The 18,852-nt window shown below is 41.3% G+C and overlaps 2 protein-coding genes across 4 annotated transcripts; both read left to right on the forward strand.

The window, feature by feature from the left end:
- Positions 1–602: 602 nt before the first annotated feature.
- Positions 603–12,995, forward strand: atad5a (ATPase family AAA domain containing 5a). Of its 2 annotated transcripts, none has more exons than XM_061846291.1 (22): positions 603–705; positions 2,653–2,716; positions 2,811–4,453; positions 4,526–4,589; positions 4,675–4,833; positions 5,422–5,545; positions 5,639–5,899; positions 6,010–6,158; positions 6,292–6,433; positions 6,591–6,848; positions 6,943–7,039; positions 8,168–8,250; positions 8,346–8,482; positions 8,573–8,744; positions 9,048–9,215; positions 9,295–9,513; positions 9,779–9,843; positions 9,915–10,104; positions 10,176–10,330; positions 11,104–11,915; positions 12,009–12,167; positions 12,299–12,995. In XM_061846291.1, the coding sequence occupies exons 2-22, from the start codon at positions 2,666–2,668 to the stop codon at positions 12,375–12,377; spliced, it is 5,187 nt and encodes a 1,728-aa protein (XP_061702275.1). In that variant the 5' UTR covers positions 603–705; positions 2,653–2,665; the 3' UTR covers positions 12,378–12,995. The 2 variants fall into 2 exon arrangements, with proteins under 2 accessions (XP_061702275.1, XP_061702274.1); XM_061846290.1 differs by lacking the exon at positions 603–705 and adding an exon at positions 1,895–2,274.
- Positions 12,996–13,192: 197 nt separating this feature from the next.
- Positions 13,193–18,291, forward strand: adap2 (ArfGAP with dual PH domains 2). 2 transcript variants are annotated; one of them, XM_061846292.1, is made up of 11 exons: positions 13,193–13,389; positions 13,461–13,585; positions 13,718–13,809; positions 14,865–14,953; positions 15,026–15,138; positions 15,221–15,370; positions 15,465–15,548; positions 15,687–15,749; positions 17,424–17,501; positions 17,594–17,822; positions 17,896–18,291. In XM_061846292.1, exons 1-11 carry the CDS (start codon positions 13,302–13,304, stop codon positions 17,922–17,924), a joined length of 1,140 nt encoding a protein of 379 aa, XP_061702276.1. In that variant the 5' UTR covers positions 13,193–13,301; the 3' UTR covers positions 17,925–18,291. The 2 variants fall into 2 exon arrangements, with proteins under 2 accessions (XP_061702276.1, XP_061702277.1); XM_061846293.1 differs by having other exon boundaries at positions 13,249–13,389; positions 13,461–13,584; positions 13,701–13,809.
- Positions 18,292–18,852: the final 561 nt, after the last annotated feature.

Here is an 18,852-nt window from a genome sequence, read left to right on the forward strand (position 1 = left end):
AGAAAATTTTGTTACAGAACAATACCTCCTTGTTTATTTGAAAATAAAACAATGCCTGAATTTTTCATATGGCGGTTCACAAACGGCTATACAGATACACATACAGATTCTGCACACAAGTGTGATAGGTAACACTAAAATAGGAAACTGTCAATGACGAATTCGTCTTTGGGTTATAATATATTATGTGGCATCTCGGCCTTCCTCTGACTCCGGAAAGATCTTGTGCTAATATCAATGGTTTCTCCGTCGATATGCATGTAAATACTATTTAAATACCCCTCGCTGAAATACTTGAAGCCCTGCTGTCTGCTTTTCAACGATATTTCACTGTTAGCTAAGTATGCGAGTGAGAAATCAGCCGGTAAATCGGACAGTTTCGCTCTATTCCTTTCTTGCTGCGCCGCCCTTTTTGCTAATTGTTTGTCTGACGTTAGTGCACATGGCGTGACGTCACTTCAGGAGGCGTGGTTAAGTGCCCTGTACGGAGGGGTCAATTGACATATGGTTAAGAGGTGTAGTCACGGACTTTGTAATAGTGACGACAGGTATCCTGAAAGGCTAGTTGGTGGAGTTCGATTCGTACCCTTTCCAAAACCGAAGACCCAGTACGAAAAATGCCTTCGATGGATCAAACTTTGTGGAAGACCGCATCATCAACTAAATCCATCTAATATCAACCGGAACACATATGTTTGCACGAAGGTATGCCCTATATTTGATTTTCAATACATGTCTCGTATAAATGAATTCGAAGTTCTTCGCTAGCATAACACTGCTACGTGTGAACGATTGACACACTTATTCTTTGTTGAGCGATATTTAGCGATTATCGGACTGCACAAACGTATTGATTTATTGCTGGCTCGCGGCCAGATGCTTAACCAGACTGTGTTTGCACGAAGATATGCCCTAAATTTTATTTTTAATACCCGTCTCGTATAAATGAATGAGACGTTCTCCGCTAGCATAACACTGCTACGTGTGAATGATTGAGTGAAATCAGAAGCATGGCGTCTCTCTCAGTTCAGAATGTATTGTATTTAGAATCTATAATATATCGTTGATTTGAATGAAATCAGAAGCATAGAGTCTGTCTCAGTTCAGAATGTATTGTATTGTTTTTGCCATTTTTACTGTTTGTCTTACGTGAGCGCACGTGGCGTGAGGTCACTTCAGGAGGCGTGGTTAAGTGCCCTGTACGGAGGGGTCAATTGAGGGTGTTCCCCGTCTCTTGCCCAAAGACAGCTGGGATAGCCCTGCTAAAAAAAATCTACAGAACATTTCTAAAGAATTTCTAAAGAACTATAGAACTTTAGGACCTAAGTCCTATCGAATTTCTATAGAAATCCTATCGTTCTGGAGAAATTCTATCGAAAATCACAGCCAAAGTTCTATAGAACAAGTTGTTCTGTACAAATTTTTTGAACATTTTTAGCAGGGAGTCTTCAGCATCCAGCGAGCATTGTGATGATAAACAGTATGGAAAATGCGCATTTAATATTTTGAGAATATTTAGTTTTTTCACATTTAATATACAATTTTTATTCAACTTTTCAGTACAATGCCTTTTAACAGAAAGTGTTCAAGTGTTTTTTTTTTAATTTTCCGATATGTAACTGTAAAGTCAATGTTCAAACTGCATAATAACATTTGTACATAAAGTAAAATTTATTGTTGTGAATAAAGCTTATACCTCGTTTTTGAGTGAGCGCCTGTGCTTAGTACGATACCTTTTATTATTATTTTTTTTAAATGACGGTGGTACTATAGCCAGTAGAAGTCGCTGCCATTTTACTAACGTACTAAATAAAGCAGTGGGAGGGCGCCATCTTTACTTTGGTCACACGACGACGAGTGATGACGTAACACATGTTCTCTGTTCTGATTAGTGGAGTTTGCCTACGCAAAGGGTCGTGTATATTTGGCGCTCTTCCTTTCTCAAGTACTCTGGCGGGTTTTTGAAAAAGTCCTTCGGAGTGTTTTTTTCTCTTTTAAAACATCGACGTTTTGGAAAAGACAAATGTAGCGCTTTACACCCTCGTTCGTACATCCGAAGGCGAGACAAGCAGGATGTGGCGTTCCCTTTTGGGAACTGTGGAATGGAAAGTTTTCACGAGCGACTTGAATGGAGTCTGTTTTGCTAGCTTGCTGTTTTGCGTGGTGCATTCCGTTTGTGCTGGCAACAAATGAATGTATGTCTTTGACTGTTGACGTTTATTCTGCGTTCGACACGGGAACGTCAAGAGAACACCAGGTTGGGGTATATTTTCGGTAAGTCTTATACTATAAGCTTCCATGTTATGATTTTGGCAATTATAATTTGTCATTAGTTGGGATGTGATTATTTACCTGTGGACTCTCACGGACCCTTGTGCTTTCCTCATTTGGAACGACATACAACGTTGTTATTCAACATGCCCGTAGTTTTCTTTTCACTGCCAAATATTTACCACTCCTATCCAATATTTACAGTGCCCATGAAAGAGGAACCGAACTATTTATGCTGATTTGACATGACTTAATGCTAATTAACTCTCCACAAATCACCTTTGTGTAGAACTTTTGAAAAAAAAATAACTGACAGATAGAGAGGGTTTTTTTGGTACATGGTTATAATATTGTCATTGTAATTGTCACTTTTTGTTTCAGGTCCCTGTAAATTATGGCCAGTGTTGTGGCGATGGCATCTGTCTTAGAAGACTTTGACACACAGGTATTTTAACATTTAAGCTCCATATGGTATGTAACAGATATTACATTGTAAGTGTCACATATTTTTAATAGCTTCCGTACTTTTATGTTTGCAGCCTTGCAAGAAATCTAGCAAAGATGGTGGCAGTACTGTTGTCAAGACAATCACCAGCTACTTCTCTCCTGTGGCCAAAGCTGTGGAGAAACCTCGGTCCAATAACATCAGAGACTACTTCAGCCGGGGCCCTCTGACCAGCAAAGTAAAGACCAATACATCAGAACACCCTAAAGGGATTTGTCACAGGTCTGCAGAAAAACACACGAACCAAGAAGTAGCCGTTAAGCGGCCATCTCTCAAACAGAGGAGAGCGGTGACTAACGCTAGAAGGAAACCTGTGAATCTTGAAACTGATATTTCATCTGACGAGGCAAGTTGCTTTATTGCGGAGAAATCACATGGAAATACAAACTCGGCAACGGATTCCCAAAGTGTGTCTGCTGTCACTGGCAGTGATACCGCTGCGCTGCTGGCCCAGATCAATGCTGATACTTTAACCTCTAATCAGTCAATCGAGAGCAACACTAGTGAGCCTATTAAGCAGGCTCAAAAAGAAAAACATCATGAAGGCCCCTCTGGTTGTGAGAAAGATGGCAAACCTGGAATGAATATGTCAACAAATAATACCTTACTTCCAAAACCTGCACACCATACAAGGAAAAAGAAACAAATTGAGGGAAATCGCTCTGAATCTGAGCAAAAATGTGTAGAAAATTCTTGTGCTGTTAGCATGGAGCTCAACGGGACTGAGGGCTCTGAGTTGAAGAGCAACACGGTCATGATCTCCTTTGAGGATTTTGTGCGCAGTCAGAGCGAGGTCAAGGGTGACGATAACCAGACTGGTGTACAGTGTGAAGGAAATAAGCTAGCACAAGAGGCTGATGAAATTGAAACTCGCCAGTTACGCCCCTCCCAAGCCAAAGAAAATATAGCATCCACAGAACTCTGTGTCCAAGTCTCACCTCGAACCATCAGCATTCAAGCTCAAATGCACACCATCTCACCAACGCGGGAAGGAGTAAATCCCAAGGGAAGGGGAGAATTGTTAATTAGCAGGAGAAAGAATCAAGGAAGCATTGGAAACGAAGCGCTGCGCTCTCATACAGAACTTGCAACGGCAAAGCGGAAATCCAATGTTGTTCTTGATGAAGATGAGCTCGACCTGGCTGTACTGGAGAGTGAATCCTTTCCCAAGAGTACTACTGAAGTAGAGAGGCGACATTTCATGGCGGCTTTCAAACAACCCTCCCTGGATGGGTCCAAACAAAAGACTGCGAAGATCCAGGGGAAGCAAAAACAACATGCGGAGAAAGATCCGGAGGAAATTAACATCCAGGAAAACGCAATGGTTGCAAAAACAAAACCACAAAGAAAATGTAGGAAGGCGGCCGAAAAAGTCACAACCTCATCAAAGCCCCCTGAGGAAACCTTGCCTACTAAATCTGATGACATCCAAGAGGAATCGGACGTTTCCTTAAATCACTCGATGCCTGTTGTGAGGAGGTCTCGGAGAGAGGTTTTTGTTCGGCAAGCCATCAAAGCTTCAGAAGCATCTTCCACGACGGATAGGTGGAACCCAAATAACTTGAAGGATCCTCCAGAAAACTCTAAGTTGTCATCCCCTAAAAGACGGAAGTCCAAACATGGAGTTTATGAAGCAGAGATGATCTGTCCACCTGACGGGAAAAAGGGACCAATTAGGTAATATACAGTGTGCATCGTGTTTACTTTTGGTATTTTTATGATGGTTCATTGAGTTATCTGTTTCAACAGGATCACATTTAGAAGAGTTCAACAAACTGTATCTGGAAGTGGCAAAAATGCTTTGGCCTCTATTGTAAGACAAATCAGATATAATCGGAAAATGATTCTGTGCTATTGTGTTGCTCAAAAGATGTGCTCTCATGCTATTTTGATTCCAGGCTTTGAATAATTCAAAAAAGCAGAAGAAGGCGAAAAAACTGGTGGAGAAAGCAAAAGCGATACAACAGATTAAGAAAGGGGCTGTTGAGAAAAAGAACCCATTGAGGCGTTCATCAAGGACCGAGGCCTCCAGCTCAAAGAGTTATTTTGAAGATGAGGTACGATTTACTATTTATGAGGGAAAAAGGCTACACGGCTGTATTTGATTTTGCGGTTTTAAAATGGAACATAAACGCAAATAACAACTTCGATGTATTAAGACGAGCAACTATGTGGAGCCATGATTTGCGCATCACTGGGGTTTCTGAAGGTTCTTCTTACATTCCCCAAAACATGGATATTAAATTAGATTAAAATTAAATCAGTGGTGTCAAATACATTTTAGTTCAGGGGCCACATTCACCTTGATTTTGTATGAAGTTTACCAGTAGTTTATAGTAAGATATAAATAATTACATTTTTTCCCATTGTTTTGGTGCAAACATTTACAAGTACATTCTAGAAATATTTACATTTATTGATTACTGTGGTGCAAATGTTGATACAAATTATGTGAGCAACTTGAATTTTAACAAAACATTTTGGAATTCCAACAGTATTATGAATCAGTATTTTATATATGCACGTGCAACTTTTATCTAGAAATGATTTGAGAAATGCAAGTTTCCTCTGTGCCAATTTTCTTACAAAGGAGGAGTTTTAATGATGAAACTGTATTGTGCTCATAACTTGACGCTTTATTTCAGAATTCTATCATCTGCCTGGAGGAGGACCAGATTGCTTCTCCTCAAATGGGACCGCAAAAGAGTAAGACTAAATATTTACGCTGTCTAAATGATGTACTGGGCAAAGCCACCAAAGCTCCCACAGGTAGTGTTCTCCACTTTAAATCGCATTTCATGCCCATACGTTTGGAATAAGTTCTGTCAGTCCCTAAATTGTTTTGAATTGTGCGTTTGAAAGTCTCCAAGGGTACGTTGACAGCCCAAGAGAAGAATGTGTGCAGGGCATCTGCTGTGATTTCCATCTTTGACGACAGCAGCCAAGAGGGCTCTGAAAACTCCCAAGATGACGAGCAGTTCAGGGCTCGCCGAGAGTTTCTCAAGAGTGGACTGCCAGAGTCTTTTAAGAAGCAGATGGCCAAGGCTGCTGCCACCAAGGAGACATACACACGTTCCTGTGCCTCTTTCCAACCTGTCATACACGTGACGCAAATACCAAACGGTAGAGTCAATATTATTATTATTATTTTTTTTTTGGGTGTGTGTATAGTTAGTAGAACACATCCACAATAGTCGAGAACAATAATTGACATGCGCTTTATACAATGACAGATTGTCCTCTATGGAATCTATCCTGGCCCAAATCTCCCCAACTGCACTGTCTTAAAGAGAATTGCATTCCAGTCTCTAAACCCCTTTTACCTCTAAATGGCTCTTTTGGCATGAAGACCCAACCGGAACGTGGAGTGTTTCGTGCACGAGTAAGTTATACATTAATACAATCTGCGTTTCATGTATAGCTTTGTAAAGATTGCTACTCATTTGCCGCCATTTCAGAAAATCTAACTGAGCCCTGCCTATTGTTGTCGACTTTGCTTTTCTCTTCTTTTCCAGGGTTCTGGTTGGAGCCTTGAGATGTCTGAAAAAGTTCGGCAACTTCTTATGGACGAAGTGAGCACTTCAAACCCTCTATTCGCTAGTAAGACGTTGATGGCTCGCTTGTTGGCCAGACGTGCTGATTACCAGCAACAATCAGGTAAGTCTGATTAGCGGATATTTTACGCAGAACATCGATACCTACAGTTTTAATTGATTGCTGTTACAATTTGGATTAAGAGCCTAAATAATTATAAATAACACTTCGGTACAAGAAAACGCAAACACACCAAACCTTGGTGTTTTTACTGATACAGAGGCTGGAAGCATTCAGTCAGCACCTGAGCTAGTACGGGGAAAGAGGAAGAGGAACCCTGACGACTTGTCAAAAGTAGCTAAAAAACAGCGGGCTACTCATCCAGAAGGAAACATTCGCCCCCTGGAGCCGTCAAAAAGGGCAGGCCGGACAAGACAAGCCCAGAGAGCCAGAGCAGATATGGCAAAGGACAGCCCTTCGCCTGTAAAAGATGATGTAATTGTGCTTGATAACTTGTGTGAGGGCACTGAGAAGAAAGGTGAGTTATTAACTTTGTCCTTCAACTACTACCATCAATTTGTAACGCCAACAATGATGGTAATAGCAAGCTTTATTATCCTTTTTTTCCTCAGTTGAGGCAAAGGACGAAGTGTTGTGGACAGAAAAATATCAGCCGCAGCAATCCAGTGACATCATTGGCAACACTGCCTCAGTTCGGCGTCTCCACTGGTGAGCACTAAAATTGCTTTTGTTTCAAGCTCCACTGTCATGAAATGCATGATTTTTAGTATGTTGTTAATAGAAAAAAGGGAGCCGGAATTGACCCATCTGTTTTTTTTTCACCACAAAACATGATTTTGACGTATATGGCTTTTTGTAACTCTCACCATGAAAATCCTCTCGATGGATTTGTCTTGGAGAAGAAGCAGGAAGTGGCGTTGTCTGCAGGAGCGCACTCAGGGGGTCTTGTGTGTTTCTACTAGTTTTACCTGCTGGAAGGTAGCTCTTGGTTCCGTCGTTTTAGGCAAAATGTTGGCTCGTTGTATTGCTGGATACTGTTCGAACGCTCGGAAGGATGGATTTACTATTCATACTTTTCAAAAAGACCCGGTTCGTCGTGAAAAATGGATTGCACGGGTGCAAAGGACGAGAGCTTCGTGGTTTCGAAATGACAGGGAGGTGTGTATAGAGCTAATAAAAAAAACAATAGTTGTCGGCGGAAGGGGGGGTGGTGACATAATCCTCTCTGAACGTAACAAAGATCTACGTACGTAAGTCAGGGGTGCTAAATGTGTCAGTGTATCTGTCGGCGCCTCCCACGTCTTCGGCGGGCCCTCGTCCCCCGCGGACGGCTTCGGTGGCGCCTTGTCCCCCCAAGCAAGGCTTCGGCCCAGGTGGCTCATTGTGGTCCCGCACGGGTGGCTCATACATACTGTCTGAGAGTCTGTTCTTAGTTAGACATGATCGGCATATAATCTAAATATGGCTCGAAACGATAGGATAATATTGCCCCAGTCACTTCACTCGATTTGTGAGATGCTCTCTTCATCGAAAAGAGCTTCCGCGTCCCATAGCAGGTGTGCCACTACGTGTTTTCAATGGCGAATATCCCGGTGTAACATCTGCTGATGACATTGCAGGCAATATGGCTTCTACTTGGATGTCGAATGACAGTTCCGCAACTTTGTGCATTGATGACATGTCTTCGCTCATATTTATTTTTTCCTATAGACATTGAAGTGAATAATGTTATATGTATTTTTCATTACAATATCTATTTTAGAATGTTTATAGCCATGACAGTGGAGCTTTAAGTAACCATTTTATTTATTTAGTGCCATTCTTTCTTTTGCACAGTTGGCTGAAGGAATGGAAGCTCCGGGCAGACAGGGAAGAAAGAATTAAGCAGAAAGAAAAGGAACGGGAAGAGGGCTGCAATGGTGTGTCCTTTAAAGACGTTTGATTCTATATATAAGTTTGCAAAATCCACCATATTTTTTTTTTTTTAACTGATTGTTTGAATACCTTGCTGCAGACTCTGACTGGGACTGTGGAGAGGAGGATCCCCTGCTTGCAGAGGACTCCTTGTACAATACAGTCCTCATCACGGGACCCACAGGAATAGGAAAGACTGCCGCAGTCTATGCTTGTGCTCAGGAGTTGGGCTTCAAGGTGAAGATAGAACATGATTATCCAGCAGTTAGTCAGGCCTGTGGGTGCCCATGAACTTTCAACTTAGATGTTTGTCTATGTCCTTGCAAGGTGTTTGAGGTGAACGCTTCATCGCAACGGAGTGGCCGTCTGATTCTGTCCCAGCTCAAGGAGGCCACTCAGTCTCACCAGGTGGACAGTCAAGGAGTCAATGCCAACAAGCCCGCATACTTCAACAGCTACAGCAAAGGCAGCAGCACTGGCAAGCAAAGCACCTCTCCAAGTATGGACAAACATGGCAGACCCTATTAGGAAAATCTTTCTCGTGGTTTAAATATTGACAGGGAGTTTCTCGATCCTTAAATTAATACCTTAATTATGCTTAAAATTAAAACTGTAATTGTTAAATATTTTTTTTATTTCTGTTATAGTAGCCATCTCCCGATCACATTTGCACCCAAGTCTGAGTCACTTGATTTCAAGTATTTGACTCAGTTGCCTAAAACTTTTATATTTGTGTTCTTTAAACCTGCAGGTAATGATGCTAGAAAGTCATCTTAACTCAATTCATTTCTTTACCATCCAGGAAAGACGAACTCTCCTCGCAGGGTTGTCTCCTCTCCTAGGAAAGGTCCCAACTCCCCAAGAGGTGCTAAACGAGGAGGGCTGACTCCAACCTCTTTAGCGAACTTCTTCAAAACGGGCCAACCCAGCAACAAGGAATCAGCAAGCACTAAGCGGGATGACCAAAAGTGTAAGTGCTTTACAACTGTCCAAATGTGAAAACTTAAACTTGCTATATCTATGGGTAATATTCGGTTTTCCCCTAAAAGCCTCTCCCAAGAAAATGAAAGCACAGGAGGACACCAGGAAGCAAAAAGACACCACAATCAAATCAACGGAGGAGATTGAGGAGTCTAGCAAAAAGACGGCCATCTCGCTCATACTGTTTGAAGAAGTGGATGTTATTTTTGAAGAAGACTCTGGCTTTCTTGCTGCCATCAAAATGTTCATGAGCACCACGAAAAGACCGGTCATCGTCACTACCAGTGGTGAGTAGAAGCAGGGAGGCCACAACGTTAGGTACTCGTGCACAAATTAGTCACATCCCAGTATAAAGTGTTGCACAAGGTACAGTTTTACATTATATATATTTTTATGTTCGTTCTTTGAACATGTCAGTCAAAACTGAGCATTATTTTGGACTGACTCTTATAGGTACAGCTCTAGCATCTAATCTCATGAGATTGTGGTCTGAATTTGAGAATTTAGCTCTTTCTGCTCTTTTGAGTTTTATTCACATTGAATGTTTTGCAGATCCGGCATTCAGCACTGTGTTTGATGGCAACTTCGAAGAGGTCCATTTCAAAACACCCTCTTTGGTGAGTTGCGGGTGCTCATTCACAGAATATTCACCACATAAGATGTGTCTGACAATCCCGCCTTGTCACAGCTGGATGTGAGCAGCTACCTGCGGCTGTTGTGTCTGGCTGAGGGCAAGAGGACGGACCAGCATGATGTCAACACACTACTCGAACTCAATGGCTGTGACATCAGGCAGAGCTTGTTGCAGCTGCAATGCTGGACTCGCAGTGCAGGGGGTCGCCCCATGATGTCTCCCACAGCAGACACAAACCCGAATGGTTAGGACAGAAGTGTACATATTTACTGACTGAATGGGACAATTAAAATCAATATGTGTTGTTGGATTTAGGAAATCAACTCAAGGCAGCCACTTGTGGAGAAGCAGCAGACATGTGCCCACTAAGTGAAGCCTCAGTTCGACCTCCATGTGAAACTGGCTGCACTGAGAGTCTGCTCGGCCTACTAAATATTGAACCTGGGAGAGACGTTTGGGAGCCGCTTCGGGTAAATTGCCATCTCATGACATACACTGCTAACTAACAAGGTTACATTACAACTTGAGAGCTATATAAAGGCAAATTTCTTTCAAATCAGATTACTTTTTGAAATTAAACAGTGATATGAAAATGTTAGGTTTTTTTTAAATTTTTGCTCATTTTTAATGATGTCCTCAATGTTTGGATTTTCACAAAATTGTATTCATGAAAGAAAATAAACGTAGATGTGAAATTGCAACAAACCAAACAACTGCACATGAAAATATTTGTAGTCGAGATTATTTAGATAAGCAAAATGGCCTTCGAAAACCTTTGTTTATAGTAAAAGCAAATGACGAACCATATTTTGCTTCTTTTTTTTTTTCCTTTTGGGATTTTCTTTATGTTCCCAATAACAAACAAGCTTTGAAACATTGTTTTCCCACAAGCATTATCATGTATCAACTTCTACGGAAGTAATGTAAATTTAAAAATCAAAACATAGATAATATGAAAATAAGTGGTTTCTCTCGAGGGGAGGGTGCGGGGGGGGATCCCTTTTGTCAAAACATGTATGGAAACACAATCCGTAATAAATGTACATTTTAAATGTTGAACAATTTGGACCAGCTCGGCGACTCCATATTAAAAGATTTTAAAGCTGTAATACCTGCACTGTACAATATCTCGTACATTTAACAACTTAGTGGTTGGTGATGAAGAAAAGTTTAATATGTAGCATTCTATGTCTGATACAGTAACAGATTTTTGGGGCAATGATAATGTGTTTTGCATCACCAGAATCAGACGCGTGAGATAGCTTGCTGGGACCTGCTAATGGAGAGCACCCGACGTGGAGTTAATTTGCTCTACTCCAACATGGAGAGCCTCTTCCCTTTACCACGCACCCAGTTGATCTCCACCTACAAACCGGACGCCCCCCATGTTATCGCATCTGCCTGTACGCAGTCTGATTTACTCCCTCCCCACGCAAGGCTGCTGGACTCACCGGAATCAGACGACGGGAGTCCAGTTAAAGTGTCGAACAGAATGAGGAGACACAGCATACCGGACCAGGATGGACTGCACTCAGATTGTGATTCGGAGGAGAGTTTCCTCTCTCTCTGCAAACAGCACGGGGGATCACAGGAAAAAGAGGTGCCCACTGAAAAATTAGTTCCACAAATGGATAAAAGGAAACCACTGACTCCTGCAGAGCGTCTAAAGAGTGTCCCTGTCTCCAAGTGTCTGGAATCAATAAGTGACTTTTTCAACAATATGTGTGACATAGACTCCTTACTTGTTCATCACGGGGCTGATGCTCGCAGGGGAAACCCGCAACTCAGTACAGTTGTGAAGGACGGGATGACTGATGAGCCCAGAGTCGAGGTGGACACATTGAGCTGGGTGATGGGCGAGCGTGTGGTGGAGGTCCGGACCTCGGCAGAGGCGCTGAGCTTCCACAAGTGTCGGCTCTCTGTAGCAGAGGCCTGGGATCGAGCCCAGCAGCTGGAGGGGCAGCTAGCAGAGCAAGCTGAAGCAGAACTCACGCTCCCCGTGGCATCTCATCGCGAAAGTTGCAGCTTCACTCAGAGCAGCCTCAGTCAACCCCAGTGAGTCTCGCAAATATCAGTCATTTTTTTTTTCTCTGTGTATGTAAACATTCTCCAACAAGAAAATGACCACATTGTTATTTTTTTTTCCAGGGTGGTGCAGCAGAGGAGAGATCTAATGGAGAGTCTGGTGTTCAGAGGAACATTTAGCACTCTCGGCAACAGATCCGCCTTTGCTGTGGATTACTTGCCAGCCTTGCGCGCCATATGCAGGTCAGAGCAGATTAGGGAGCAAGGCAAGGTGAAACGAAGGTGAGCAGCCAGTAACGGCAGGATGTGGTGAAGCACTTGCTTCATCAAACAAGCACTTACTTAAGACTATAAATAAAAAGTGCGAAACACTTTGTTTACCCATGCGGTAAGGTCTCCTCTTCTTCTTCCAGGTTTCTACACTATCTGGACTCTATCCATTTGGGTCTCCACAAGAATACTCTCCAATACCTTTCCTCGGATTTCCCATAATCCTCAGAGAAGATTGTTCCCGTCTCTGTGATCTGACGGACTTTTCCCACAAAACGATTAAGGGTTCCAGGTGAATAAAGTGAAATAAGGCAGGGATAGTGCAGTGTTGTGTTGTCTGCAGGGGTTGGGAATCCCAACTGCATTGGTTAGTATAGGCAGTCACTCACTTTTCGTCGTAACTCACTCACTCAACTACGTCCAGTGATGTCTCAACGCGTGTGTCCTTTAATTGAAATGACCACACACTGATGAAAAGAACGATGTTTTGGCATCACTTGATCTCACATACAGTGTTGCAGTCGGCACATCTTCGGGTGTTTTGACAGATAGCATGATCACATTCTTCCATGTGCTTTTGTACATTTGTGTTTTATAATCAGTAGTAATTCCCGTATGTATCCCTTTGATTTTTGAACGTGTTTCTAATTGCATAGCAATTGCTTTTTAACCGTAAGAGTTGAATATAAAATATAATCTGTAAAGGTTTTCTATAAATTGTAACTGGCCACCCAATTAATTGAGGGTTTGAATTATTTGCTGGCTTTTAAGATCTAAATGTCACATTCACATAATCACATTTTTACAAATATTTTTTACACTTTCACATTGGGGTTTTGTTAGCGAATAAAGTTTTATCAAACTTTTACAAAGTGTCCTCACTTCATTCAAGCCATGAAATGAGCAGGAATATTGCATGTTGCAAAGAAATCCCTTCACACTTGTCACTGCAGTGGAAACGAGGTTAAGAGGAAGGACTGCCTTGTATTGTGACATCGACCACACCTCTCTCTCTTTCTCTCAAGTTCCACTTTTCATTTTAGACACTTATGTATGTGGTGTTTACTGGAGTTGGCCACTTGTGAAATATGTAGCCACCATGGTTCTTTTTGAGGTTGTCATGTGGAGACTATACGGTCAAGCACCATGGCAAACTGGGAGAGAAACAAAAGGATCTTACTGGACCTGGTGAAGCTGCCGGAGAACAGTCTGTGTGCAGACTGCGGAGCGCCTGGTGAGGCCCGTGTCTGCTGGCACTTTTCCAGAGCACCAACTAACCTCCCCATCTCATCTTGCTTCCATCAGATCCAGACTGGGCATCTTCCAAGTTAGGTCTGTTTGTGTGCCTGAACTGTTCCGGCGTCCACCGGAACCTGTCCAGCCGAGTAAAGTCCATAAAGCTTGACAACTGGGAAGATGAGCTTGTGGAGGTATGGATAAACACATATACCGTATATACGTCTGACATTTTTTAGTTTATTTCAAAATGTTAAGGATATTAAAATGACTTGAAATAAGTAACTTGTGTCTTTGTATACATTTTTGGGTCCCTGGGGGGGAAGTTGATGAAATCCAGTGGTAATGCTAAAGCCAGAGCTGTGTATGAAAAAGCACTTCCTCCTTACTACTACCGGCCACAGGAAAGTGACTGCGTGTAAGTATCATTTTCAGTACAACTCAAAAGAAGCCAGAAAACGATGATCACTGCACCATTAATAGAAGTGCAAAACAGAATTGATTATACTGAGGTAACCTGTAATATGTGTCAAAAGAAATAAAACAAATGAATACAGGAGAATTTACAGATATAATTTTGATTTTAAAAAAAATGGAATCTATACGGTATCTGCTCATCTGATTTTTGTTTTTTAAAAACAAAATTTAGTCTTAAATTATGATTAAAATTGCATATTCTTTAACCACATTGTTTTCCATTACAGCTTTAGCAACCCAAATCTACAGTACCTTTATAAGTAATCTATGCAGTATAAGTGAGAAATGCTCTTATGAGCGAGCTGCACCCAATTGAACATTTTTCACACTTACTTGAAATAATATTTTGATGTGATATTGATACAATATACAGTAAAGGCCCCGTAGCTCAGTGGTTAGAGCACTGGTTTGGTAAACCAGGGGTTTGTGGGTTCGTATCCCACCTGGGCCTCCACTCTCTGAGAAGGGTTGCGTCAGGAAGGGCATCCGGTGTAAAAATTGTGCCAAACATATATGTGCGTTCATCTGAGATGACAAGCTGAAAGAAACTTTATTGATACAATATACAGTACCTTTATTAATAAGGTGTGCAGTAGAAGTGACCAATGCTGTTACTAGCAAGCTGCAGTCAATTGATAGTTTTTCACACTTATTTGAAGTAATATTTTGATGTGATATTGATACAATATAGGCGGTATGGTGACTAGTTAGTGTCTGTCTCACAGTTCTGAGGACCGGGGTTCAGATCCCAGCCCCACCTGTGTGGAGTTTGCATGTTCTCCCCGTGCCTATGTGTGTTTTTTTTCTGGGCACTCTGGTTTCCTCCCACATCCCTAAAACACGCACGGTAGGTTAATTGAAGACTCTAAATTGCCCATAGGTTTGAATGTGAGTGTGAATAGTTGTTTATATGTGTCTGCTATTGGCTGGCAAACAGTACGGGGTGTACCCCACCTCTCACCGGGGTACAATTTATGTGTTTTTTTGAATCTACAGAGTTCTAAAAGAGCAATGGATTCGAGCCAAATATGAACGGTTGGAATTCACAGGAGAGACCAAGTATCCGCCTCCGTCTTACACCACAGGTGATGTCGTATCCTCTCACCTATTCATCCCATAACCATCCGCTTCTGAAGTCCATTTCGATTCGATTCCAGGCTTCCACGAAGGGATGCTGTGGAAAAAAGGAAAAGAGAACACGCAGTTTCTGAAGAGGAAATTTGTTCTGTCTGAAAGGGAATTCACTCTGGCTTACTACAACAAGGAAAATGTGAGTTGCCTTATCAATAGCAGGCCGGGTGGCTCTGACAAGTCCAGCAAAATCAGTGTGTACCCGTGTTTCTTTTATTTAGGAGTCCAAAGGTCCGAAAGCCCTCATCTCAATCAAACACTTGAATGTAACGTTTCAGCCAGAGAAGATTGGTCATCCCCATGGGATGCAGATGACTTACCTTGATCATGACCATACCAGAAGCCTCTACGTGTATCATGAGAATGCTGAGGTGGGACTCTGTGTAATCATCTGAATTCATAACTATCTTTCCCTTGCTCTCATTTTACTTACATTAAAGCTGCTGCATTTATTTTGTATTGTAGGAAATAGTCACGTGGTACAACGCCCTACGTGCTGCCCGGTATGCATACCTAAAAACCGCATACCCAACTGTAACAGAAGCTGATGTAGGCACCCATCATATCATTTTCAGTAATTGCCTTATAATCTTTTTTTTTTTTTTTTTTTTTATTCTAACAACAAGATTCTGTATGTTGTTGTTGTGTTGTTGTGATGCAAGTGAATCTTTTCACTCTCATTCTCAGCTTTTACCAAATATAACATCAAACTACCTTAAAGAGGGTTACATGGAAAAGACAGGTCCATCGGTAAGTTTTTCCACCCTAAATTATGTAATCTATTTACATGTTATCATATGTCTGGGCTGATTATTATTTTAATGTTATGTCCACCCACATTCATACATGGGGTATAAGAAGATGAGGCAAAAAAGTCGATTTTTCCCATTAGAAAGGTCAAGATAAACATACTTTTTGCCTTCATTGTATGATCTGAGTTAAATCATCATCAAAGTGATGAAATGATCACTCACCAGTAGAGTGTTGAATTTTTGGGAAATACAAGTCGCAATCCTGACCTGAATTTGAATAGAAATTTGTGAGGTGACTTAATGGGCATGTTGGTGAGGAACCGGGTAAGATAGGAATTGACGTTAGACTTTTCAGATGAAATGAAATTGTGCTTCCAATAAATAAAGTTCTCCCTCATCTAGCCACAGATTTTGATTTAAATTGTGTATTTACAGGGTGTTCTAAAACGGTTTGGATTCTTTAAAATGTGAATATCTGATTTATGACCTTCAAATCGTAGGCAAACGAATTTAAATAGGGTTCATGTAGAATTTATTAAATTTCCAACCAGTTCAAACATATAGACTGTACATTTTATTACCAATATTAGAAAGGTTCATAAATGTTCGATGTGTTTTTTTTTATGACAACCAAATCTGTTTTCTACATTTTCTCAGCTATCCATGGTGCACGCTTGTTTGACTGAAATTAGTTTTCATTCCTAGTGAAGGTCATTCTTCACCGTAGAAGAAAAAAATGAAATATTAAAGTGAAATGTATGTTTAAAAGTTGAGATCATTTGAGCAAGGATTGGCTATTTTGTTACAAAACGATGTCAGATTTAGGGGGGAAAACCCTGTACTTTTCCTCAATAAATGAAGGATTTGTGTTTTTCCATTTGAGTTAGCCACACAGCATGCAGGCCTTTTGTATCCACTATGCGTGGAAAGTGATTACCGTAATTTCCAGCCTATAAAACGCAAGTTTTTTTCCACATGCTTTCAACCCTGCGGCTTATGCGGCGATGGGGCTAATTTGTGCTTTTTTTTCTAACGGCCGCAAGGGCTCACTCGAGCGGAAAAGTTAAGAGTGAGACCGGTGTAATATATGTGCCGTGGAAGTGACTTTTACCGGTATGTTGTTTTTTTTTTTTCAACCGGCCCTGTTAGCGCCGCGCTAGCGTGTTGCTGCGTTGTTACTGTCGCGTCTCAGTGATTTAGGTGTGTGTGTGTGTTTTTTTGTTTTGTTTTTTTAACCGGCTCTGTTAGTGCAGTGCTAGCATGTTGCTACTGTGTAGCTGCCGTGGCTATTTTTTTTTCTTCTTTTTTTACTGGTATGTTTTTTTTGTTTTTTTTACCAGCCATGTTCATGCTACTGTGTTGTTGCTATGTTAAGCTAAACTAAGGTATTAAAACTGTGAAAATTCTTCCTGTGTACCGTTTTTCTTTGTAAATACCTCGTGTTTCAATGTGGGTTTCAATATGGGCACTTGCGGGTTTTAGAGAGCTGCGGCGTATGTATGTACCAAATGGTATTTCCTTTACAAATGTACTGGGTCGGGCTGATAATCAGGTGCGGTCTGTAGGCCGGAAATTATGTACTAGGTTCAAATGAAAAGTCCATCTATCCTTTATTTTCTATTTTATATTCTGTGTTTAATGCTTTTTGTGTTCTGTGTTTTTCGTTTGCCAGCAAAAGGAACCATTCAAAAAGAGGTGGTTCATTTTGGACTCTCAAAATAGGAAGTTGCTCTACTTCAAAGGCCGCTTAGTGAGAACAAACCCTTGTATTTTCTTTATGCCATCAAATCCATCCACTGTCAGAGTGACTGACAGGGAAATTGCTTTTGTCACTGAATGTAGGATGCTGAGGAGTTGGGGGTCATCTTCCTTGGCACGGAAAGCAACAGTTATTCGGTTAGGGACTATGTTCCAAAGCACACCCGTAGAAACAAGTGGAAGTTTGGCCTCATGGTGGAGACACCCGAGCGGCAATTTGTCTTCATGTGCGAGCAAGAGAGCGAGCAAAGGGAATGGCTGGACTCCCTCAGACAGGTCATGTCCAGGCCCATGACACCGCAGGATTATAACAGTAAGGACGGGAATGTGGATTTGAGAGTTATGAGGAAAAGTGTCAGCAAATGCATATTTTTTTGTCTTCACAGCGGAGGCCAATATCAGGAATAAGCGATGACAACTGGTGCGCGTGACAGCTGAATGGAAACTGAATTTAAATTATGCAGTAGCAAAATCTGAATTGCACCTTGCATGGTTAACCACATCAACTGTCTTTGCATTCATAAGGAATCAAATGACATTGCACTGTCAAGAGATGTACTGGAGGTCCGAAAGTACAGTTGCTGTAGATATAATTGTAATATTACACTTTATTACACACAATTGAATTCAACTTCTTTATTATGCCAAATAAACAGCTCTTGGTTTTCAATTAAAACTTTCAAGCTTTTCATCTACCCTACTGCGTCATTTTTAAGTGCCATTGGTCAACCATTACAACTTTACAATGTTAATTTTGTTTTGAGAAAATACACTATGAATAAACATGCCTTTAGTCTTGTGTTTCCTATTCCAACAGTTAATTTTTTGAAGTGAGTGTGATTGGTTCTACGATATATGTGCCCTGCAACGGACTGGCAACTAGTCCAGAATGTAATAAGTCTTTCGCATAAAGTCAACTGGGATAGCGTCAACCTCCCTTGTGACCTGACCTGGAAAAGTGGTACAGAAAATGGATTGCTGGATCACTGATTGCAGATGAGATAAGTAGATGACTAAAAAAATATATATTTTGATAAAATAATTGCTTACTGACAAAATTCAAAAGATTCTGTTTAAAAATGAATATTTTAGTACTCTCATCAACTATTTTTTTGTGGTCCTTGGCAAAAGGATTTGCCTTCTGGGATAAATTTTTCAAATTGTAAATACAGCCTAGCATACATTTTAAGCATATATAAACTGGGCGGCACGGTGGATCCGCTGGTAAAGTGTTTGCCTCACAGTTCTGAGGTCCCCGGTTCAATCCTGGATCCGCCTGTGTGGAGTTAGCATGTTCACCGTGTGCCTGTGTGGGTTTCCTCCGGGCACTCTGGTTTCCTCCC

The sequence above is a fragment of the Syngnathoides biaculeatus genome, chromosome 16 (assembly GCF_019802595.1).
Source record: "Syngnathoides biaculeatus isolate LvHL_M chromosome 16, ASM1980259v1, whole genome shotgun sequence".
Lineage (NCBI taxonomy): Eukaryota > Metazoa > Chordata > Actinopteri > Syngnathiformes > Syngnathidae > Syngnathoides > Syngnathoides biaculeatus.